We start from the raw sequence: 25,191 nt of genomic DNA, 5'->3' as shown, positions 1-25,191 counted from the left end.
AAAAACGCACACTAGACTTTTTAGTCTTTTCGAAGGTCAAGGCTTTACCTGGATGTTCTCTGACTTCAATTTGCCCTATGATAAGCAAGATGCGCCTTAAAATCAGACACTTAAAAATGCAGAGGTGCTCATTACACTCCCTCGTTAATAACACCTATATTTTGAACTTTAAGGAGGCATTTGCTTGTTCTTCACTAATGTCTGATTTTTTCTTATTTTAAAATTTTTTTGTTAAAAATTCATGGAAAAAGCAATTAATCTCAGATCTTGCATCATAATTCAAGCAACTCCTAGCAGCTCTTAGATGTGTTGCAAATGGAGTATACATTCGTTTGCTTCCAAACCCCACCATAGGGTCTCCACAAAAACACAACCTGCTACTTGCCAGAAAGTTCTTTATATATTTGCCATTCGGGGTCACAGTTAGGTCAAACACGCAAAGATGACAGCATAAAACTTTTAATTATTTTTCAAGAAGCCATGTTTTCAAAAAGTTTGAGACCATTAGGTTGAGAAAAATTCGAATTGATTATAACAGAGCTTTTCATAATCCTTAAGCAAATTCTTAAAAATTAGATAAAATGTGATTTTGGCAGATCTTTGTGTACATGGCTTTATTCGTATTGTTCGGTTTAAAAACGTGGATGAGTGTGACCATCAACGAGCCCCTCAACGTGGGAAGGCTTCCGAGCATTTCATCAATGTAGTTTTGCCATGTCTGAACCTCAACAGCAGCAGCAGAAATTGCTCAAACCAAAAAAAACTACCAAGACTGTGACATTAACTTAGCATCTAAGCTGAATTGTACCTAGGCAGTTTTCATCAACAGCCAGCCAGCCACCTATGATGATGTAATTAATTGTTGGTAAAATATCAAAAAGCAATCTTTTCCAACAATTCATTCAACATTTTTATACAAAAATAAAACTTCTTAAATTGTTTAAGTTATTGATATAGGCTACAAACAAGTTAAATTTGCGTAGAATTCATTTTCACTTCCAAAATTTTTGAGGGAATCAGCAAAAGAAACTAGATGCTGCGTCTTTTCCAGCCAGTGACGTTGCAACCGGAGTAGTCGGCATAAGTGCCGGATTGCTTGAAACTGATCCGAAGAATGCAGCTGCAGTCGGTGATGATGTCGAGACATTTTTACTCGCTGAAAACATCGGCGTGGTATTCGAGTACCCAAACGGGTCATAAAACTCCAAACCACTCGGCGCCCCGGTACCTCGCGATCCGAACATGTGGCTTTGAGGGTTGTGGGTCAATACATAGCCGGCTGCGGAAGGGTGGCCGGTGTAGAACCCTTTTCCTTGGTAGTAGCCTCCTGGAGCGCCAGGAAGTTGGCAGAATGACGTCAGAACAGCGGGCGAAGCAGCGGTTAAAGGGGGAGGGGGTGGGTTTTTAACTTCAGCTTTGAGCAAGGGTCGGATGTTTTCGGGGAATGCCATTGTGAAGAGAGCTTCGGGGTCACAGACGAACTTGTAAACGTAGCGCTCGCCGGCTACTTTCTGCATAATGCCTTTTTCGTAATAGTACCGGAGTGATCGGCTCAATTTGTCATAGTTCATAGCTGGTCTGTTCTTCTGGATTCCCCACCTTCGTGCAACCTGAATATAACAAAGGTATATTCTTCATTAACAAAATAAATTTTTTGTTCAAAAGCAAAAGTAAACTTTTCTATAACAAAGCAGTTTTGTTTTCAGTACCAAAAGCAAGTTTTTTTTGCATTCAAATTGAATAAATTTATTCAATTTGGAATACAATATTAAGTTGGAGGGAAATTAAGATAATAGATTTTCAAATACTTATAGGAAGTTAATTTTTTTGATAAGTTGGCGTAAGAAGTTAATTATATAATTAAGAAGATTGGAAATTAAGAGCTTCTAGGTTATCACCAATTTCAGTCTATTACATCTGTTAATGTTTCTAACGCCCGATCGGGAGCAAACACTTTTTAAACGGTTAGGTCTCAAAAAGATAACAGCTCGGAATGTTTATATCATCGTTTGGTCTAAAATATCAAAAAAATGTCTGCAAACAGATCACGTTCAAAAATGCAAGCAAATTAGTGAGCGACAACATCTGAACTCATAAGCGCTCCATAAGCGCTCTATTTTTCATAAGCGCTCCATAATTGTTATTCAAAATATTTATCCATCAATTTTTTGCAGCCAACTGACCTCCTCTGGCTCGGTGAGTTTGAACTCGAGACCCCTTCCAGTCCATGCGATGCAGGTGGCATTGGCAGGGTCTTCCAGAAGGGCAACCAGGAACTGCCACAATTGGAGACTTCCTCTCCTCTGGTACAGAGTGGGGTGCTGCTCTCTAAACAAACACAGCTATTAACTTATGGCAGAAATAGTTATATGGCAGTTATATTTTGTCTAACTGACACAAAATTACTTTATCAAGTAACTGTTTTTCGAAATGGTATCAAAATTCCGATTTTAGATAAGTTTCCACTTTTTTCCGGATGAGTAGGACTAATGTTTTGTAAAAAAAATTGCCGAAATAAGTGCCCAAAATTGCGGTGCCTGCAGGCTGCCCGCGTTAGGCCGTTTAATTCATATGTTTGAAAGGTATTCTGAAAAATTCAACTTATATTGTTTCTGCGGTTTTACCACACCTCCAGCTACATCCTATGATGTGTTTCTCAAATCCGACACTTTCGACGGACAAAGTTTTTTGGTTAAGGAATGTACCAGCTCTGCGTTGCTCAGCATTTAAAAAAAACTTTCAAATTTCATATTCTTTTACTCTACCTAGGAGGCGCTGGTGTGACTTGTGCCAAGTTGTGCAATGCAGTGGACGTGGGTTTGAGGGGGGTTGTGGGGGAGGGGGAGGAGATGACCCCTCTGCCTGTTCCAGTGATGCCGACAGCAGCAGGGCTAATGTTTACAGCAGGGCCACCCACTGGGGAGATATCCTTGCCGGTGGCAGCTGTAACATCTAGCTGAGAATGATGAAACGAATCACCTAAAAATGTTACAAACTGATTATTTTCCGCCCGTCTGGGGAATTGGATCTTTATACCAACCCGGGTTTTTCGATGTGTCAATTTTTGCGCAATGAATTTCAAACACCGATGATCTACCGATAAGAACTCATGGTAACCCAACGCGGGCTATAAAAAATGAAGCTTAAATTTTCCAAGGTTTTGATTTTCTCGATTTTTCAAGCAGACAAAACATATACACATATCCACACGTTCATAATCTTTTAATTTATTAGGTTTATTTTTTATATTTAGAAAATTGAAGAAGCTAATTAGCCAGAAGTCAGCTTTACATTATTGAAATTTTTGAATAACTTTTTGCAAAGCCTTGCAAGATACAGAGATCATTAATTGTGTTTCGAGTTTCTTTTTCTGTAAAAAAATAAAGGAGCTAACTGCGCAAAAAAAACCGAAAATCCTAAAACAAAAAAGGAAGAGTTCAAATTCTCTGATCGGTGTATGTGGCTATCAATTTTCAGCGTTCTTAGATGATTTAACAACATTATATACGTTAAACAACAGTTCTTTCCATATCTTAAAGTGACCTATAACAACAAAAAATTCGAGCCAAGTATTCCTCTGAAGAAAAAATTGATTTGATTTACAAACTTTTAAGAATTGAAACCTTCTGATCAATCTGAAGTCCGGTCCACAACGTTTTTATGCGCGCTTTTATCCGTTTTGTCATGTAATAAATATCTGAACAAGCAAATTTTTTTATCTGCACTTCTTAAAGCCGACCATTTCTGGACACAATGTTTCCAAAACGAAGTTGCTTTTTTCACACACCATCCATTTTTTGCATATGAATTGTTGCTTCCAGTTGCCATGAGAATTTGTAGAATATAATCATTATCTCGATTTGGTGGTTTGTTTCAAGAGCACTGTAGCTTTAGGATCAAAATTTGAATATTAATAAAGTTATCGATAGCTGATTTTTGCAAATTTAAACACTGCAGATTGTCCTTTTGACTTATTATTCAAATTCGATAAAATTTAAAATGAAAACCTACAAAAAGCTAACAATACGTGTTTTCTCCTCCCACTACAATGTACATACATTGTTCTACTTATTATTACTATAGGCAGCTTTAGTAGAAGAATCTAAAAGAGAAACAGATGATCACATTGGCAGTTGATAATATATTACGTAATAACATTTCAAGTTCAGTTTATTGACTATCACTTTTTCAGGCCAAGGGGACCAATTTCTTTGAACTAAGTTTGCCGACTAGTACAAACCTCAGAAAATTTTGCTAAAACAGAATTTTTTGAAAAAAAAAAAACGTTATGAACAATTTTATTATGCTCCTCGTTAAACCGCTGTTCTGGCACAAAAATAAACTATGTCCAAGACAACTGAAGCGTAAACATGAGGATTTCTGCCTATTGCTCGAAAACGCAGTTTCTAGGCCCAATAACATTATTGTTAAAAAGTTTACACTTGGTAGGCCTGATTTCACGTACCAAATCATATCACATATCGTGTTTCTTTAAGTTGAGTCAAAAGCATTAAAGTTTACACTGATATTTTTAAACATGACATTTTTAGTACAATAAAAAAACAATTTAAAATGACTATAGTATTTTTCCAACAATTGTACTTCATTGAAATTTTCCATGTAATTTAACAAAAAGTAAAGGTGAACAATATTCAACTTTGCATAAACAATTTTAGAAAATTTCTCATATCGATAGCTTATATCATTTTTAAGATACTTCTCACCCTAAGATGAAAATCACAAGTGTGATGAACATATAATGTAACCCTCCTTTTGTGCTGTTTATGAACCCTTCATGTAAAAGGGTAATACGTTAATAGGGTAAAAACTGTTCATGATTATCCAAACCCTTCGAGGGAAAGGTGAAGCGTTCAAGTTTGCTGCCGTGGGTTGGTGGTGGGGGGTTCGAGACAAAATAGACGACAAAATGCTATCAAAAACATTTACTACTTACTACTGTCAAATATCGCTCTTATATTTCAGTTTTTCCTCTGAAAACATAAAAATAACTTTTCTGTAGCAACCAGTTTCCGATAACAATTAAGAGAGGGGTTAGAATTTCCACTCAAATCCAATTAACAAGCATCAAAGTGTTCTGTTGATGTTGTTGATTCCATTAGCAGTTGCTCTGTAAATATTTTCCCGACGGTTAGAAATCTAATTACACATCAACACACGACTAATATTCCAATTATTCTATCCTTCTCAAATCCTTGGAGACTAAAAGCTGATCTTGAATTCTGGACACAATTATACGAGCTACGTATTAAACACATGATGCTCATAACTTGCAATAGTTATTATTTAGATATAACTCTATAAATACTATTCAACTCGCTACATGATGTTTCTAATGAGTGCGTGCATCGATTAAATGACAATTATTATTATTAAAGATGATTCTCAAGCAATAGATTACACATGCCATAATTTTTAAACGATTGGGCAAAATTAACAGCGGCAGAATGGCAGCGCTCATATTGAAAATTTGAAATCGAATCATTTCAAGTTTTGTGATGAAAAATACAAATGATCGCATAATCTTCTTTAGTCAACTGATGAGCATTTAAAAGAAATTTCAGGAGAAAAAATTTTGGAGCTCCTATACTTTGAGTAAATAATGAGTCAGTTTGTTTATTCCTAAATGCACGAAAATAGTGGTCATTTTTGTTCACGTAGCGAAGTCATTGAATTTCTCTTTAAATCGATAGAAAAGTCGCGGGCGAAATGCTAATTACTTGAAAGAATCGCTAATGTATTGATCATTAACAGCTAGCTCAATAAGGCAACTCCGCTTTATAATTGACATTCTCAAAGAAGAAAAAACAAATTGTCTTCAGAAATCGAACAACAAAATCTAATATGCAGAGAGGGTTAACAAAAAATGGAATGAAGGTCTTTGTATGAAAATATTGAAAACATTTTTCTCAACTCAAAAAGGTGGGGTCGTCACATTGATCATCAAGGAAAAGTCTTTGAAACTTTGAAAGTCTTTTGCTATAAACTAACTCGATTTCATATATTTTACTTTGTAAATAAGCGTAACACATCCATTAAAACATCCCCAGTTTAAAGCCCTCTCAGAATATCAATATAACTTTTAAAGGAAAAGAAAGAATAAACTTGAAATAATCAAATTTGCTATGACATCACAAGCACTTCTCAAGATTACCTCGTTATTTCTTTCTTAAGTAATTTCTTATACGTACTAATTTTTAGCATTGGGATGTGCGGGAGGGGTGGGTTGGGGGTTAGGGTTAGACAGGGCGGAAGGGGACAGAGGTGCCGTGAATGAAATAGGAACAATTAAGGTTTAATTGACATGACATGGGAACTAACGTAAATGAGCAAATGAATCAACAGCTGAGTTTCTGTGCACACCCAGAGCATCATCACCAGCTGCCCGACCGCCTATTAGTCCACTTTCTCGCAGGGCTCCATCCTGGTGGAAAACAGTGGGTATTTCGCCAATCGAATGCTTCCCTAGATTTTCCGATATTGGGGTCACCAAGGCCGCCACCGGCAGGTACTGAACGGGCGCTGTTGTCATAATTGAGGTCAAAAACTTACTGGAGTCGGTTGGGTTTGAACCCGCTACCATCGACTGGTAATCCCAAAAATGGTTGACCTCGTTCTGGTCCGTTTTGAGAGCGGATGAAGTCGATTTATCAATTAACCCAGGCATGTTTTCTGGCCGAGTTTTAGGGTTAAATCTGTCGCCCTGATAGCTCTGGTCTGGTTCATCAATTGATTCGTTTATCTGAAGTTTTGCTGGGACGCTAAATCCTGATTGGCCGATTTCAGAAGTAGATCCGACGACCGTTTCAGCCTTCCCCTCTTCCGATGATTGCTGCAGCATTGCTTTTGAGTTTGTTTCCGTTCCTGCAAAATGAACAAATGAAATAGTCATCACCAAAAATTAATCATCACCTAATAAAATCCTTTGACCAAGCCAGTTCCTTTAAACAACCAAGGATCAATTTCATTTCGCCATTTGGTTTTTGAGAAGTACCATTGAATTGATATTTTTGTTTTTATCTTCCTGTGTTTTGTGTTTTCTGCCAATTAAAATATTCATGAAAATTGACACTTTTTTCGAGGGATATGGTGATTTTATGTTCGGTTCAATTTTATGTCATTTATTATATGAAGTTTTAAGTTGCAGCTAAATTTAGCAGATAGATCCTAAGAATTGTCATAACATATGAATTGACACAAGAGAAATTGATCTGCAAAAACTGATCGATCTGAAGTTGATCGGCCATAAGACAATTAGATACAGTTCATTTGAACGGTGGAAAACTCAAAATCTTAGAAAACAGCAAAAACTAAATTTGGATCTAATAATTAGCACACACGAAAGTTATATAAATAAAAAACAAAAAATGTGCTATATAACAATCCGACAAAGTGCTTTAATTTGAAGTGTATTTAATTGATCTAAATTTGATTAATTCAAAGAGTTCTAGGCGAAATTAATAAAACAAACACCTGATTAGATAATTATTTGAAACTATTTAGTTTGCTTTCTAGAGACTAATTTATACAAGACTGTTTTTCTGGAAGTAATTATTTTTCGGACAGCTGCGTCTTGGAGTGTTTGATCACGGATTCTTCTGCCTGTTGTTTTTCCCAAGGGTATAGCCGCAGAGTCAGGCTTCTTAAAAAAATATCGACAATACTGATTTTAAACGTCAAAAAAATTTTGGATTTTTTGGGTTCTTCGCTTTGTCAGAATTGTTTGTTTAATCAGATCAATTTAAAATTTCAGCTCAGAACAATCCATTATGTTGGGCGCAAGACAATTGGTAGCTATTTTTAGTTAGAAACGAACAAAATTGCAGTTATATTTGCTTTGAAATGTTTTTTTTTCTTATTTTTCTGAATGAGAATTATGATGAGTTGTTAATCCATCAACTTCACTTATACTTTCATTCTTCAGAGTGTGTTCAGAGTGTGTTGATTTTACTTGCGGCTCATTAAAAAATCTAATTGCGCAGTTTTTGAACTTCTGTTCATTTTCCATGTTTCAGTGTAGCAGTAAACGTGATCAATGGTAACGATTCAAACCATCGCATCACATTTGTTGAATTCCGATATGATACTCAGAAAACGAAGTATAGAAGTACAATTTCTCAAGTTGTTTTTTTGAGCCCACAAACAAATGGTTTCTTGCGTTTCCAAACCAAATATATAGACAATTTACTTCATTTATAAACCAAAGACTCGAAGAAAACAAATCGGGGCCCTTGTATTCTTTGTCTAACTTCACATATCTGAAATAATATACGCTTCTTCCTGAGTAATATGAGGAAATTTTGTAAATTGTAAACAAATTTCATAAAATTCTAACATGCTCTCTTTCAATTATTCTTGCCGAGAATCAAAATTTGTCAAACTAATTCTTTTTTCCTCTACGCTTTTACTGAGACCTATAAAGGACCTCTTTCTTTTCTGTTCTTCATTGAATAAGAGATAAGAAAATAACAATTCGTGTCGATACCAATTTCATTGGTAGAAGCTTGCAAGTTTCTGCAATTAGGTGGTTAAGTTTTAACAACCTGCAAGTGGAATAGTTTACTGCAAAGAACTTGCAGTTCGAACGGCCTAATTGTAATTTTCTTACATATTAGTTGCTGTCAAGCTCAATTTTTAATGGGTAATTAATTTCAACATTCTGTCATTTACTATAGAAAGTACGGGGAGTTAGTTGCACAGTTTGGATAACATAATAAAATTGGATCTATGTTGACAAAACGGTAACTGCTAAAATTTGTCAACTCAAGGAGTCCTTTTCCAATTCAATTAATGAATAGTTGATCATAATTAGCTTCTTCGTGATTGTTTTTTTGATTTATTGTTGTAAAATTTTGCACTTTTTTTTTGACTTTGATTGAAGTGCCATCATATGCCAGCATTTTTCTCAAAATAATTAATTTACCCTTCCTTTTTTATATCATTTTAAAATCTTGTGATTTCAGTTTATATTTTTTCGGATTCCTAATTTGTCGTTTTTAAACACGTGTTTAAATTCATATTTTGCGACGTTTTAGTGTTTTTTGCTATAATTTATAGCAGATTAGTTATCTTGCAAGAATTTATATTCTATGAGCTTATGTAAGAACATATGTTTTAAGTCGAATGGTTAATTTGTAGGAATTTGGAAATATTTGGAAGAAAAGCTTGCAAGTCTATGCATCGCCTTGTAAGAACTTGCGAGAAACTTGCAAGTCCTACAAATTAACATTTAGTTTTCGACCTGGGTAGTTATGTAGTCATAACCAAAGATGATTTTTTTTGAGTTTGCAGTCATTCTTTTGTTTTTTTTTTTTGGAAATAACAGCTAATTCAATTGTTCGAGTACTAATAAGAATGGTGAAGATTTTGATTTTGAATAGGCCCACATGATTAACAAAAGAGATTATCTAAACTTAAAATTGATCATGAAAGTTTAAAGTACCTATATTTGAGTAGCTTAAATATTTCACCCGTGGTGAAATACAATTTCAATTTTCATTAACACCTGAGCCCGTGTAGTCTTGTTTTAATCGAAGAGTAAAATGATATTTAACGGCAATTCATAAGAGTCATTTTATACCAAAACTGTCAATCAAAGAGCATTCTGACGTGAACAGATTGTTAGTTGATTGTCTTTAGGGGTAACTTAATACCAATCGCTGTTTAACATTCCATTCATAAAAAGAGAATTGTAAAAAGTTTGGCGAGGTTTTTATGACAGTGAACAAATCGCTCCCAAGGTATAGAGTTACGTTGTATTTAGAGATACAACGGTAATCAATCTCTCTATGCTAAGTTAGTGAGAATTGTTGCTTGAAGAGCAATCTTGAGCGTTATTGTTCATTCGTAGAAGTGATGAAAAAGCAAAAACCCACTAAAGATGACCCCTTTTTTGTAAATAAAGATTTTATGCGGTTCAAAGTTCTATCAGTATACTTTTCTCTGTCGAAGCAGTTTTTGCCTCTGGCCGTAAGACACAAATAACAGTCGCGGATCTCGGATAATGCAAGATAAGCGTTAAAATCAAAAATCTTCCAAGATCATACAAGTTAATCGTCACAGTTTAACTGTGATATGGTATGGGTTCTATAATTAAAATGTACTTTTACGTTAATTGTCAATTACAAAAATTAGATCATACAGTTGGGCATTGACTTTTAGCATTGATGCGCCTCTACAGAAGTTTTTATTTCGTGAGCATATAGGAGTAAACATAACATTACAATTTTTTACCCTTTTTCAATAGATGCAATTCAATCACAATAAATAATTTTCCCAGTTGATAAGACGTGTAAATAGTCCTCTTATCTTGTAAATAGAATCCATACCCATTCGCTGGGAAATGAACAACTAAGTTGTTCACATTGTTCGGTCATCTTGTTGGGAAAAAGAAACAAATGCGAGACAAATGACAATTCTCTCCTTTCAAATGAATCTAATTTGTTGGGTGGGAAATCTTTTAAATTTTAAACTATATTTGATACGCTTTTATGCAAAAATTAAGAGCCTATGGACAAAATTACAGAAAAAAATGAGGTTTAAAGAGTTGTTTTCTATAATTAGCTCAATTTGAAATTCAGTTTTCTTTTTATCCTTTTGGTGAACTAAATCGGAGACAAGATAAATATGCAGGATAAATATAATGTTTCTTCTGAATTGATTTTTTGTTTCAGGATCAAGTTTCTTAATAAACTTTTGAAATTTTATGCAGGTTGTGGAAGTAAGAGGTTCTCAGTTAAGGCATACAAAGTCGGCACATCAAACCCAAAACTTTTGGGAGGTAATCTCTCGACTAGAAACAATCAATAGTTGGCAATGTATTAACTGAAGAATCGGCAAATTGCAGAGTGTTATGTATATTCCACTCCTCCATATTCCCACCAGTTTCAGAAGAGTAGCTCTTAATATTTAGCTGAAATAAACGGGTAATTAAAAACCCTATTCAAACATACAATAGAAGACATAGAATGTAGGATCTTCTTTGTGGTTAATTTCCAGAAAAGAAGGTTTTACAATCGAAACATTGTAAAACATCCAAAAAAAGCGATTCCTTGATTGTCCAATTTTTTGTTCATTAGGCTTCATTAGACTGTAAATCAGGTTTGTCATTAATAAAACCTCGGTATGAAAAGTGACTAGTCTCTAGGTGACTTAAAAAAACAAAAGAAAATATGAAAACTTTTCTAAAAAAAGAGCTCTCAAATATAATTCCAATTTTTATGATAGTAAACTTCCCTATGAGACCAGAACAAGTCTTTTTTTTAACGCTTTTCGTCTATTAGCAACTTACAGTTCATTCTTTTATGGCGTGAAATTTAATTTTGAATCAAAATTTTTTTTATAAAAAATGTCATAATTTGAAGAAAAAATTACACTAATAGTGTACAAAATCATGTCAAATATCACGTGTTCACACAAAACTTCAATCCTTGATAACTCCTCGAAAAAAAATGAAATTCAAAAAAAAATTTTGTTTCAATTTCTACGCTGGACGAGCTTTTTAATGATACTACTCACATTTCTCTACCTCTAGAAAATTATAGTTTTACAGTTCTATTTTTGTTTCCAAGCAAGCGTTGAATTCAAGCCCCAGACATTGGTTTGACGTTATGTATAAAAAATTTTTCAACTGATTTTAAAAACCATGATCTGCATCCAAATCTAGGAAATTTTTAAGTTTGCTCAGATCGTTGCTTTTCAAAGTATATCAAAAATTTACAGATCTATTGAAGTAGTCGAAAAAAAAATCGAAGAATTTGCGCTAAAAATTTAAACAACTGGATTGTGACAACATCTCATCCAGCTCTGTACATTTTTTTTTAAAAAAAGCAGAATCGAACTATCGTTTTTTTACTTCATTATAAAATAGGAAGTGTCACTGAAAACTCACAATACATCGACGAAAAATTTTTAAATAAATGTGTCTTTAAAATTTTTTCATTAAAATGATAACCAACGCTTAAATTTTTGAGAGGCACAAAGTTTTTTTTTCGAAAAAGAGTTAGATCTTGTTACTGAAAAACATTATAGATAGTTGCCTCTTATTGATTTGGTGATAAATGGAACAACCAAATATAAGTATTCGACAAATAAAAAACATTTTGATCAATATTGTAGCCATTTTTGTGCAATTTATAACTGACTACAGAAATGAATATCCGAACAGGAAAAGATAGGATGTTAAATGATCGGAAAAGATGGGATGCAATATTACAGTTGAAGAACTTGCTTACAGTTAAAGGCATGTTTAACTAAAGGGGAAGCGCATTGAGATTGCAAAACATTTGATTCTCAAAAACAAACTTTTGAATAAATTTTGGGTCTGTTTTTTTACAACATTTGAGCGCCTGTTTATTTCTTTAAGTTCCGATTTTTAGGAAAGATTTCTCGAAAAAATTCTATCAGTTGAGGCTTTTAATTTAATTTTTAATTTTGCATTTCAGTAATGAAAATCTATCCCACTCAAAAATTCCTTTCGTTTTTATATATATATATATATATATATAAATATATATATATATATATATATATATATATATATATATATAGTACGTTGTTTAATAACCTCTTGAACCGTTTATCGTTAAATTTTAATAATACATGGAAAATAATACAACAAACGATGAACCGTATGAAAAAACTTTTGTCAAAATGTTGATTAAAAATTATGATAAATTTTCGTTTCTTTTACATTATTTGTTCAACAATTTTTTTTCTTTATTTCTTCACAATGGTGGTCTAGTAAGTAGTTTTGTATTTAAAATCAAAAGAAAAAACATTTATTAATAAAATTGTTATTCTGATTTTTAAATATTTTAGAACCTCAGCTGATGAGATTCCATAAAGCTTTTTTGTGTAAAACGTTTCAAAGTTTGAAAGGTTTTTAGATTTCATATCAATCCCAGCCTAATCTATCAAAATTTACAACTGAGGAAGGCACTAAAAAGATGTCAAGTTGCTCATTTGGAAAACTTTGTCATTTGACTCTCAAAAATAGATAAAATTCAAACAATAATGAACCTTTTAGTAAGGTTTTTTGCTGAAAATTGTTAGAGGGAAAAAAATTTGTTGCCCTTGATTCGGCAAGCCTTACACATTGAACCAAAACTTTGAAAAACCACTTACCTCAGATCGAACTTTTGTAGATACCATTTCCAAATATAAAATAGGATTAAATCCGAATTAGGTCACAGATATGCTCAAAATAGGATTTTCAACACTTCGAAGGGTCAGAAATTTGTTAAACAAAAACCATTTCTGAGTTCAAAACGAGACGAACGTTCAGGAATTCATTGTTTCCGGGAAATAGGAAACAATTGTTGTTCACGCACACATACCTCCCCCTACCCCAAATAATGCTATGTCCGCTTGCACTCGATGCCAGAATTTGACCCCATCCTGTCAAGCGGATCTCAAGACAGGATCTGGCGAAAGATCCGGCCGGGATCTCTGCAGCTCCTGCCCGCGTGTTCGCGCCTCCGAACGCACGTGAACATACAAAAGGCTCCTTCGAAGCGAAGCGGGAGCAAGCGCGGATGCTTGGGAAGGATGCACAGGGAAGGAACAGAAAGAAAAGCAGAACGAAGGAAAACTTACCTTTGTCTCAGATGACAATTGCGGGAAAAGCCAGGAAGCTCCGAAATGATTTCACACAAGGTACAATTCAGGAAGCTACGTTGAATTTTCACAAAATTGGGCAATTTTAACCCGTTAGCAAAATGATTTATTTTTACGGGAAGTTTTGTTTATGAACATATAGTATTGTACAATTCTTTGTAAATTGTATTAAGCGAAAGAATATTTTTTGTGTCTTGGCGATGGGTTGAAATTTCAACTGAAAATCCGATGGCCAGGAAGAAATTCAGGGCTTTGCTCTCCGCCTTTCATCCTGCCGGTTGATCTCAACAGTCATTGGTCAATTTCACAGCCAATCACATCGAAGCATTATTTTAAAGTGAGCAAAAATGAAATGAAAGATTTCTATTTGCCTGTTAAAAAGAAAGAAGTTGCTAAATTATATTAACTAAAAGAAGGTAGTGGGAATATAAAAAATAATATTGTTGAGATGAATTAAAGTGATGTTAATAGAGGCTCAAGACGACATTTAACAATGGACTTCCGTCATTTTGCACCCAATTACCCGTATTAGCAGAGGGGGGATAACTGATATGGGTTGGGATGGGTTGGAGAGGGGCTCAAATCATTTCCAGTCAGTTGGGTCGGCTTAAGTGTTGAACAGTCAATTAATCGCTTCAACTCATTTCCGACACGCGAGAAGACTTAAATTGGCGTCGTGTTAAGAGGAGAAGCTAGGATGAAGAATTTATCTGGATGCGGGAAGCCGAAGTCAAGGTACATTGGGGGTGGTGGCGGGGGGTATATGCTCTTCTGATATCTGCTCTCCTGCTACAAACTTAGAGAGGATTTTCTGCTCACGCTCGTTTTTGTCGTTGTCTTTATTTTAAATGAATGCTGTTGAAATCAATTTTACCGTCAAAAATATAAAAACGGTCTCAATAATATGCAAAAGACAAACAAGAGGGCTCGCTCGAGTCTGTGCGTAGCAAAGAATGTTCCAACATACCTCTCAAGTTTGCAAAAACAACCTTTAAACTTCCAGAGAAACGTTGGCAGTATCCTAAACTTATATGAAATGGAGATAGGGAAAATTACTTGTACTGTTTGAACCAAACAATATGCCGTCTTTTTTCAAAAGAACAAACTCTAGAAAGATATGTGTTGAACAATCTGAGAGAGACAGAGCAATAATACAAACACACACACACCTACACGCACACACACACACACACACACACACACACACACACACACACACACACACATTACACAAACAAACACAAACACAAATACAAAGCCCAACACAAAAAAAACATATTTTCAAATTTTGTTTTTGTCAAAGGATTACTACTCAAGGTTCATCACTGCCCAATTAGGTCTTGATTTTTTTTCTAAAAAACTAGGTGTGGACTATTTGATGCAATTGTTTTAGTATTTTTGACACTAAGCGTCAAAGCGTAACATTTTAAAGTTTTTAGAAGTTTTCATCTTTGATAATTCACGAGCAGAATGCCACAATTAAATTTTCAAATTCTTGCAGAAGTGTCATCAGCGAGATTCAAAAACAGACATTGGTTCTTGGAGACATTAGTTTTTCAAATTTCTCTTTCTTTCTGACAGTCTTTTCATTCTGCCTCTATTTTTGTCTAAGATATGAATGCACTATCTCTATCACAATGACTCAATTTTCTCCTCTCCCATACCAAACAAATAAAAAAAGCAGAACCATGAATACATCCACACAAGCACGTTTACACAGAAACACAAATGCACAATCACCACCAAAAACATTTTCAAAATTTCCTTTCTGGCATCTAATCATTAATCAAAACCTGTCGTCAATTATATATGGTTGACCTGTTTCTTCTGAAAAATTGGTTTATGATTTCCTTAAGCACTCTTTGGTTATAGTAAGATTGACAGTAAGATCCGAAATGAACTTTTTGAAGATTTTATGATTTTTTGCAGTTGTGCTTCATTTTTTGAAACCATCGCAGGCGTGTTATCAGTGAGAATTCAAAACTTAAAAGTTTGACATTGGACATAATTAAGTCCAAGTTTTATAACAATTTTTAATTAAGTTTTTTAAATTTTTCTTTCTCTCTGCCAGTTTTTCCCTCTCTGCCTCTACTTGTGTCTCATGTATAAAGGAAGTACTTCTTCACGCTTACTCTCTCTCTCTCTCAAACAAATATCGCAGACATTGACAATACAAACACCAATACACACACAAACAAGTCCCCACAAAGGCAACACAAATACCAATCAGGTCGAATAAATAAAGAATTCTAAAAATTCAAAAAGAATTTCTTTTTGGCATCTGACATTTACACAATGTTTCTCTCCGTTCTTATGTGTCCTGGTTATTATTTTTTTCGAGTAGCTAGGTGTGGACTTCTTGTGGTTTTTGCTTAGGTAATAATAAAACTAAGACTAAAGCTGATTTCTTTAAATTATTTCCAAAAAATTTCTGTCATTTTTTGATTTTTCATGAGCAAAATGCGCTCAAAGTTTTGTTGTTTGCATGTATTTCAAAAGACTCAGTTTTGGTTCTGAATATTTTCAAACCGCAATGATTAGCAGAAGTTTCTAATTTAAATAATTTTCTAACTTTTCATTAATTCTGAGAGTTTTTGCTCTTTTTATTCAGGTCTTCGTTTTTTTAAATCTAGTTGTGGATTTTTTGAGGCAATCCTTTTTATTAATTGTATTGCTGACACTAATCGTTGAAACGTAGCATCTTAAAATTTTGAGAGTTTTTTTTAATTCTGAATATTCATGAGCATAGAGGGAGAAGTAACTTTTTGAAATCTCGCAGAACTGTGATCAGTGAGACTCAAAAACAGAATTTTGGGCGTTGGAGATAGATAATTGAAGCCGATGTTTGAAGCAAATGTTAAGTAATTTTTCAAGTTTCTCTATCTTTTTGACAGTTTTTGTGTCTAACATTCGAAGAAACTATCTCTCTTACAATTAATCTCAAATTTCCCTCCTCCAATAGACACATATCACACCCATAATAACCCGCAACCATAAAATCATTCACAAAAGCGCGCTTACACAGAAAAACAAATACAAACTTTCCACCATGAAAACTTATTTTAATTTTCTTTTTGGTATCTAATAATCACTCAAGACCTTTCGCCTTATATATATGATTGGACTGTTTCCCCTGCAAAGATAATTTGGACTTCTTTAGGCACTCTTAGTAAAACATACGAGTTTGAAATCGGAAATAAATAAGTCCAAATTTTGTGGCCAATTTCAAGTGATTTTTTTTGATTTTTTAAAATAATTTTTGCCAATTTTTGATCTCTGCCTCTACGTTTGTTTAATACATGAAGGAAGTATTTCTCTCACTCTAGCCCTCTTTCTGTCTTTCACTCACTTTCTATCCCTCTCTCTCTCTCTCTCTTACACATACATTGGAAATACGAACACCAACACATTCACACACAAGTGCACACAAACGCAAACGCAAAAACAAATATAAACGTCAAGGAAAAAAGTTTGTTGATAATTTTTTTTGGCTTCTGATTATTAAACAATGTTTGTCGCCGTCTTTTGTGTCTTGATTCATGTGTTTTTTGAAAAGCTAAACGTGGATTCCTTGTGATTTTTGAATTGTATTATTAAAACTGAAACTAAAATCGGAAATGAACCTTTTGATTTTTTTAAAAATTTTTCTGTCGTTTTTGATGTTCCATGAGCATAATCCGCTCGTTGGTTTTGTTTTTCCTTAAATTCAACAAACAAAGTTTTGTTTGTGAAAAAACTTTCCATTATAGTTAATTTTCTGTTTTATTATACCTCTGACACTTTATATTGTCTGCCTCTAGTAGTTGTTATTATGTAATTTGATTATTGGTTACCAGTATATTTAATTTTTTGGCTTTCAGCCTCTTTACGTAGGAGTATTTTTAAAGGAAAAAAACTAAATGTGTTTTTTTTCTTATTAACTGAAAAAGAAAAAACTTCTTCTTTTTCTTTAAAAAAATTATTGTTTTCCAATCAAGGACGATTTCAGTGACTCAATTTACAGAAACGCCTAAAGACTGAAAAAAAGCAGTTCGATGAAAAATTTCAAAATACGGAAGTGACAAATGTTTTTTTTCAACTATATGCTCTGACATTAATAACACTACAAAGAAAAAAAGATAAGACTAGATTTCCTTTTTTATTTCAAAAACGAGTTTTGTTGATTTGATATTTGTTTCATGATACCGGCTTTCTTACGTTTCCAGGGTTTTAAAAAAACTTATATTATTAGTTCTGATTGGATGAGAATAATTTTTTGCAGAAACTCTAGATGTTAGAGTAAAAACGTTTTCTGCTTTTAGATTTACATTAACAAGGATGATTTTTCCTATTTTAAGAGCTCCATTTTCCCAAAAAACGTTTTGATACAGAGAAAAAATGATTCGTACAACAGGTTTTAGCCAGCAGAAAACAGAAAGACGCTCAGAAATTTCATTTAAACAAAACTTTTAGAACAAACGAATTTATTCATGCTTTTCGGAAAATTTTGGTCGTATTATTTAATTTGTTAATTTTTTGGGCTTGAAACTGTAAATCACCTATCTAAAAATTTAGTTAAATGGACAGAAAATATTATTTTCATTTCGAAATAAAACTTTGGCATCATGAGCAATAAACTGGACTAGAAAGTCATTTTCATTGGTTAACAGAGCCACAATTAGCTCATAGTTATTAAATACTCGGCACGGCAAACTTTGAAGTTTTGATCTCCTCGTTTAAATTTTGTACTTTTCTCACTGATTCTTAGAAAGGCTTTTTGTTTCCGTCTGGAAATTTTTAATAGCTGCTGATTTTACAATTTAAAGATATATCTTAAAATCATAAAAATGAACAGCAAAACCTGTTATACCTAAAAAAAATTAAAACCTCTGCTTTTGCAGCTAACCGTTTTGAAAAACAACAATTTTTGTATAGCACTCTTTTTCTTTTTTTGTTGAGCGTAAATTGATATGAATATTTAGCCTCACTTTCTTGTGCCAGAAGAATCGGATGTCTCTATAAACTACGAAAAGTTGCTTTTAAAAATAAGACGGAAAAGTTTTGTGTGCAGCAATTTGCAACTTTATTGAATTGCTGCTTTACAAACTACGGAAAATAGCCACGAATTGATCATTTAGCAGTGCTAAAACTTTTTTAATCAAAAATTTCAGCTACATTTATTCCTCAGAAAGAAATAACTTCAATAATTTGTCAATTTTATAGGTGGAAAGCAAAGACAGCTTGAGAAAAAGGTTTTAGAATATGCAAAAATTTTTGAACTTCAAAGTTCTCTGAAGATTAGCCCAAGTAGCTTAAGATCAAGACAAAAAAGCAGACAATTCTGAAAATTTGAAACCTCCAAATTCCATGTAGAAATTAGTTAGGAAAACCCTCTATTAAAATTAGTTCGTGCTCGATGAGTTTTGTAGATATTAATTACATTTTTCCGCGGCAAAAGTATCGATGTCCAAAAAATGACAGAAAAATATTTGAATTAAGTTATTTTTTCTTCTTGAAAAACTCTGCTGGAGCCTTCTATACTCAACATTTGTTGTCCAGTCCTAGGGAAAAAGTGTACAGCCAGTTCTAGCTTTTCAGTTATAAATTTTCTGCTTTTTTGATTGATTAGTCAAGCGTTGTTCTATTCAGTAATTTTCCTCAAACTTTTCCGCAAGCTGTATAAAGACAGTAAACATCAAAACAAACCGTTTTATAGCTAAATTTCAAATCAACAATATCTAAACAATAACAATAAATTAATCCGTTCTATTTCAGCTTGTCGTTTCAATTTAGACTGACGAGCTCTTCAAAAAATCCGACAAATTCGTCAAAACTGAGTTCTTCTGTGTTTTCGTCTTTTGCGGACCACTTGTAGAAACATTCTTTCAGTTTCCTCCTTATTGTGGAAGGGCAAGTTCTCCAGGTTACCAAGGAAACTGCTCTGAAACGAAGCAGCGCTAACTAATTAAACAGCTCATAGGAATTGGAGCAGAGTTAAGGCAATCTAAGATTGGTTCTGCTCTTAAATAAATTTTATACCAAGAGAATATTCAGCGTCGGGACCTCAAATTTTTGCAGAAATTTTTTAACAATGTTGAGTGATTTTAAAGAACGATATATTTTTCTTCATCAATTTTTTGGAGTTGTAAAACTGCCACCTATAAAATTATCCAAAAAAAATGTTTCAATGCATTCGTTCATATCAAGCCATGATTCAAATCTTCCATGTATTCAATCTTGCATGTATTCATACATGGAGAGAGTGGTTGAGCTTTTAGACGTCGGCTGCGCTCTAGCTTAGCTTTTAAGTGACCGCTTGCGTTCAAAAACATCAAGTGCTGATATTCAAAACACCATTGATTGTTCAATTTATAGACAAGTTTGCTCATTTAAACTCAATTTTTTTGCAATTTCATAATTACCCATGGAATCTATTGATGCTTTAATTAGGGGAATCACTGATGAGGCTACAAAAGCAGCTGTGCTGGGTGTTGTACAACAACTAAAGGAGCATCAAAACCAATGTACTCAGAGATTTGCTGAATTATGGGACTTTGTATCAGGTCTTGACAACAGATTAAGGTAGCAAGAAAGGTACACCAGTAAAGATTCTATAATTATCGATACCCGTCCTGTGATGCTCGACATGAGGAGACTTTTTTACCTCAGCTTCTTGTTTTTCTCAATAAAATGTACAAGAAAACTGATATTACGATTTTGGAATCGAGATTAAAAGCATACCATATACTTCCTGGACCCGTACCCCTGCAAGATAATTTAATGCCTTCAATCATTGTCAAATTTGTTCACTTCAGCGATAAAGCCGAGATATACAAAAATCGTAGGATCCTTAAATCGATGAAAAACGAAATCAACAACAAAAATATTTGGATGAAGAAAAGACTCCCTCCATTAGATGCGTTGGTCAAAAAGCTTGCTGAAAATAAAAAACTCATAGCCTACAGCAATAATTGAGAGTCTCGGTGATGTGCAAAAAAAGCGGTAACAATGTGTACGTGAAAGTAAACAATGCTTCTGATGTTGTCAACTTGAGAAATCCGGTTGTGAGAAATGTTGACAAATCTAAAACATTCCAAAATAACTCGAGAAATCCATTCAAACGGCCTCACAATTCAATGACGACTGACGATGACAAAGTTATGAGATTATACGCCTCAATGTTGCCAGATCAAAAACGGCTCATGGGAGAAAAACTGAATCATTGTGAGACACAATGATCATTCTTTTGTCTATCACACCTTGCCTTCAAATCGATTGAATGATCAAACAAAACTTTCAATTCTCAGTGCATAACAAGTACATAACGAATATTTGAGCTTCATCCTGTTTCTCAATCACACTTTAACTTTCAAATTAAGACCTTTGAGTTTTTTTTTGATAACTTTTTTTGGCTAAGGGTCTATGTTCCAAAGAGGTACAATTGAGACAATTACTTACAAAATTATATAATAAACACATGTTAAAACACACAAACACACACACATTACACAAACAAACAAAAACCCAAATACAAAGCCCAACACAAAAAAAACATATTTTCAAATTTTGTTTTTGTTAAAGGATTACTACTCAAGTTTCATCACTGCCCAATTAGGTCTTGATTTTTTTTCTAAAAAACTAGGTGTGGACTTTTTGATGCAATTGTTTTAGTATTTTTGACACTAAGCGTCAAAGCGTAACATTTTAAAGTTTTTAGAAGTTTTCATCTTTGATAATTCACGAGCAGAATGCCACAATTAAATTTTCAAATTCTTGCAGAAGTGTCATCAGCGAGATTCAAAAACAGACATTGGTTCTTGGAGACATTAGTTTTTTAAATTTTTCATTCTTCCTGACAGTCTTTTCATTCTGCCTCTATTTTTGTCTAACATATGAATGCACTGTCTCTATCACAATGACTCAATTTTCTCCTCTCCCATACCAAACAAATAAAAACAGCAGAACCATGAATACATCCACACAAGCACGTTTACACAGAAACACAAATGCACCATAACCACCAAAAAAAAACTTTTAAAATTTTCTTTCTGGCATCTAATCATTAATCAAAACCTGTCGTCAATTATATATGGTTGACCTGTTTCTTCTGAAAAATTAGTTTATGATTTCCTTAAGCACTCTTTGGTTATAGTAAGATTGACAGTAAGATCCGAAATGAACTTTTTGAAGATTTTATGATTTTTTGCAGTTGTGCTTCATTTTTTGAAACCATCGCAGGCGTGTTATCAGTGAGAATTCAAAACTCAAAAGTTTGACATTGGACATAATTAAGTTTAAGTTTTATAACAATTTTTAATTAAGTTTTTTAAATTTTTCTTTCTCTCTGCCAGTTTTTCCCTCTCTGCCTCTACTTGTGTCTCATGTATAAAGGAAGTACTTCTGTCACGCTTACTCTCTCTCTCTCAAACAAATATCGCAGACATTGACAATACAAACACCAATACACACACAAACAAGTGCCCACAAAGGCAACACAAATACCAATCAGGTCGAAAAAATAAAGAATTCTAAAAATTCAAAAAGAATTTCTTTTTGGCATCTGACATTTACACAATGTTTCTCTCCGTTCTTATTTGTCCTGGTTATTGTTTTTTTTCAAGTAGCTAGGTGTGGACTTCTTGTGGTTTTTGCTTAGGTAATAATAAAACTAAGACTAAAGCTGATTTCTTTAAATTATTTCCAAAATATTTCTGTCATTTTTTGATTTTTCATGAGCAAAATGCGCTCAAAGTTTTGTTGTTTGCTTGTATTTCAACAAACTCAGTTCTGGTTCTGAATATTTTCAAACCGCAATGATTAGCAGAAGTTTCTAATTTAAATAATTTTCTAAATTTTTATTAATTCTGACAGTTTTTGCTCTTTTTATTCAGGTCTTCGTTTTTTTAAATCTAGTTGTGGATTTTTTGAGGCAATCCTTTTTATTAATTGTATTGCTGACACTAATCGTTGAAACGTAGCATTTTAAAATTTTGAGAGTTTTTTTTTAATTCTGAATATTCATGAGCATAGAGGGAGAAGTAACTTTTTGAAATCTCGCAGAACTGTGATCAGCGAGACTCAAAAACAAAAATTTGGGCGTTGGAGATATTTGAAGCCGATGTTTGAAGCAAACGTTAAGTAATTTTTCAAGTTTCTCTATCTTTTTGACAGTTTTTGCACACTGCCACTATTTGTGTCTAACATTCGAAGAAACTTTCTCTCTCACAATAACTCTCAACTTTCCCTCCTCCAATAGACACATATCACACCCATTATAACCCACAACCATAAAATCATTCACAAAAGCGCGCTTACACAGAAAAACAAATACAAACTTTCCACCATGAAAACTTATTTTAATTTTCTTTTTGGTATCTAATAATCACTCAAGACCTTTCGCCTTATATATATGATTGGACTGTTTCCCCTGCAAAGATAATTTGGACTTCTTTAGGCACTCTTAGTAAAACATACGAGTTTGAAATCGGAAATAAATAAGTCCAAATTTTGTGGCAAGTTTCAAGTGATTTTTTTTTTGATTTTTTAAAATAATTTTTGCCAGTTTTTGATCTCTGCCTCTACGTTTGTTTAATACATGAAGGAAGTATTTCTCTCACTCTAGCCCTCTTTCTGTTTTTCACTCTCTATCTATCCCTCTCTCTCTCTCTCTTACACATACATTGGAAATACGAACACCAACACATGCACACACAAGTGCACACAAACGCAAACACAAAAACAAATACAAACGTCAAGGAAAAAAATTTGTTGATATTTTTTTTTGGCTTCTGATTATTAAACAATGTTTTTCGCCGTCTTTTGTGTCTTGATTAATGTGTTTTTTGAAAAGCTAAGCGTGGATTCCTTGTGATTTTTGAATTGTATTATTAAAACGGAAACTAAAATCGGAAATGAACCTTTTGATTTATTTAAAAAATTTTCTGTCAATTTTGATGTTCCATGAGCATAATCCGCTCGTTGGTTTTGTTTTTCATTAAATTCAACAAACAAAGTTTTGTTTGTGAAAAAACTTTCCAATATAGTTAATTTTCTAATTTTTTATGCCTCTGACACTTTATGTTGTCTGCCTCTAGTAGTTGTTATTATGTAATTTGATTATTGGTTACCAGTATATTTAATTTTTTGGCTTTTAGCCTCTTTACGTAGGAGTATTTTTAAAGGAAAAAAACTAAAATTGTTTTTTTTCTTATTAACTGAAAAAGAAAAAACTTCTTCTTTTTCTTTAAAAAAATTATTGTTTTCCAATCAAGGACGATTTCAGTGACTCAATTTACAGAAACGCCTAAAGACTGGAAAAAAGCAGTTCGATGAAAAATTTCAAAATACGGAAGTGACAAATGTTTTTTTTTCAACTATATGCTCTGACATTAATAACACTACAAAGAAAAAAAGACAAGAAAAGATTTCCTTTTTTATTTCAAAAACGAGTTTCGTTGATTTGATATTTGTTTCATGATACCGGCTTTCTTACGTTTCCAGGGTTTTTAAAAAAACTTATATGGTTAGTTCTGATTGGATGAGAATAATTTTTTGCAGAAACTCTAGATGTTAGAGTAAAAACGTTTTCTGCTTTTAGATTTACATTAACAAGGATGATTTTTCCTATTTTAAGAGCTCCATTTTCCCAAAAAACGTTTTGATACAGAGAAAAAATGATTCGTACAACAGGTTTTAGCCAGCAGAAAACAGAAAGACGCTCAGAAATTTCATTTAAACAAAACTTTGAGAACAAACGAATTTATTCATGCTTTTCGGAAAATTTTGGTCGTATTATTTAATTTGTTAACTTTTTGGGCTTGAAACTGTAAATCATCTATCTAAAAATTTAGTTAAATGGACAGAAAATATTATTTTCATTTCGAAAAAAAACTTTGGCATCATGAGCAATAAACTGGACTAGAAAGTCATTTTCATTGGTTAACAGAGCCACAATTAGCTCATAGTTATTAAATACTCGGCACGGCAAACTTTGAAGTTTTGATCTCCTCGTTTAAATTTTGTACTTTTCTCACTGATTCTTAGAAAGGCTTTTTGTTTCCGTCTGGAAATTTTTAGTAGCTGCTGATTTTACAATTTAAAGATATATCTTAAAATCATAAAAATGAACAGCAAAACCTGTTATGCCTAAAAAAAATTAAAACCTCTGCTTTTGCAGCTAACCGTTTTGGAAAACAACAATTTTTGAATAGCACTCTTTTTCTTTTTTTGTTGAGCGTAAAGTGATATGAATATTTAGCCTCACTTTCTTGTGCCAAAAACACTCGGATGTCTCTATAAACTACGAAAAGTTGCTTTTAAAAATAAGACGGAAAAGTTTTGTGTGCAGCAATTTGCAACTTTATTGAATTGCTGCTTTACAAACTACGGAAAATAGCCACGAATTGATCATTTAGCAGTGCTAAAATTATTTTAATAAAAAATTTCAGCTACATTTATTCCTCAGAAAGAAATAACTTCAATACTTTGTCAATTTTATAAGTGGAAAGCAAAGACAGCTTGAGAAAAAGGTTTTAGAATATGCAAAAATTTTTGAACTTCAAAGTTCTCTGAAGATTA

General features: G+C 33.2%; 1 protein-coding gene across 3 annotated transcripts; it reads right to left on the bottom strand.

The window, feature by feature from the left end:
- Positions 1–886: 886 nt before the first annotated feature.
- LOC142343993 (uncharacterized) lies at positions 887–13,818 on the bottom strand. 3 transcript variants are annotated; one of them, XM_075395420.1, is made up of 5 exons: positions 13,615–13,818; positions 6,340–6,882; positions 2,766–2,979; positions 2,184–2,328; positions 887–1,610 (listed from the first exon to the last, which is right to left on the bottom strand). In XM_075395420.1, exons 2-5 carry the CDS (start codon positions 6,857–6,859, stop codon positions 1,017–1,019), a joined length of 1,473 nt encoding a protein of 490 aa, XP_075251535.1. In that variant the 5' UTR covers positions 6,860–6,882; positions 13,615–13,818; the 3' UTR covers positions 887–1,016. The 3 variants fall into 3 exon arrangements, with proteins under 3 accessions (XP_075251535.1, XP_075251536.1, XP_075251537.1); XM_075395421.1 differs by lacking the exon at positions 13,615–13,818 and adding an exon at positions 13,144–13,282; XM_075395422.1 differs by lacking the exon at positions 13,615–13,818 and adding an exon at positions 10,844–10,921.
- Between the last annotated feature and the right edge of the window lie 11,373 nt (positions 13,819–25,191).

This window comes from Convolutriloba macropyga, chromosome 8 (genome assembly GCF_964194025.1).
Source record: "Convolutriloba macropyga chromosome 8, txConMacr16.3, whole genome shotgun sequence".
Classification (NCBI taxonomy): domain Eukaryota; kingdom Metazoa; phylum Xenacoelomorpha; order Acoela; family Convolutidae; genus Convolutriloba; species Convolutriloba macropyga.
Note: the sequence above shows the minus strand (reverse complement) of the source record. Positions and strands in the feature narration are given on the sequence as shown.

Excerpts from the sequence above, each read along its gene's own strand:
- LOC142343993 (XM_075395420.1), bottom strand. The coding sequence starts at position 6,859 with ATGCTGCAGCAATCATCGGAAGAGGGGAAGGCTGAAACGGTCGTCGGA. Across the intron at positions 2,980-6,339 it reads TGATTCATTTGCTCATTTAC|GTGATTCGTTTCATCATTCT; the intron begins GTTAGTTCCCAT and ends TAACATTTTTAG. Across the intron at positions 2,329-2,765 it reads GTCACACCAGCGCCTCCTAG|AGAGCAGCACCCCACTCTGT; the intron begins GTAGAGTAAAAG and ends GTGTTTGTTTAG.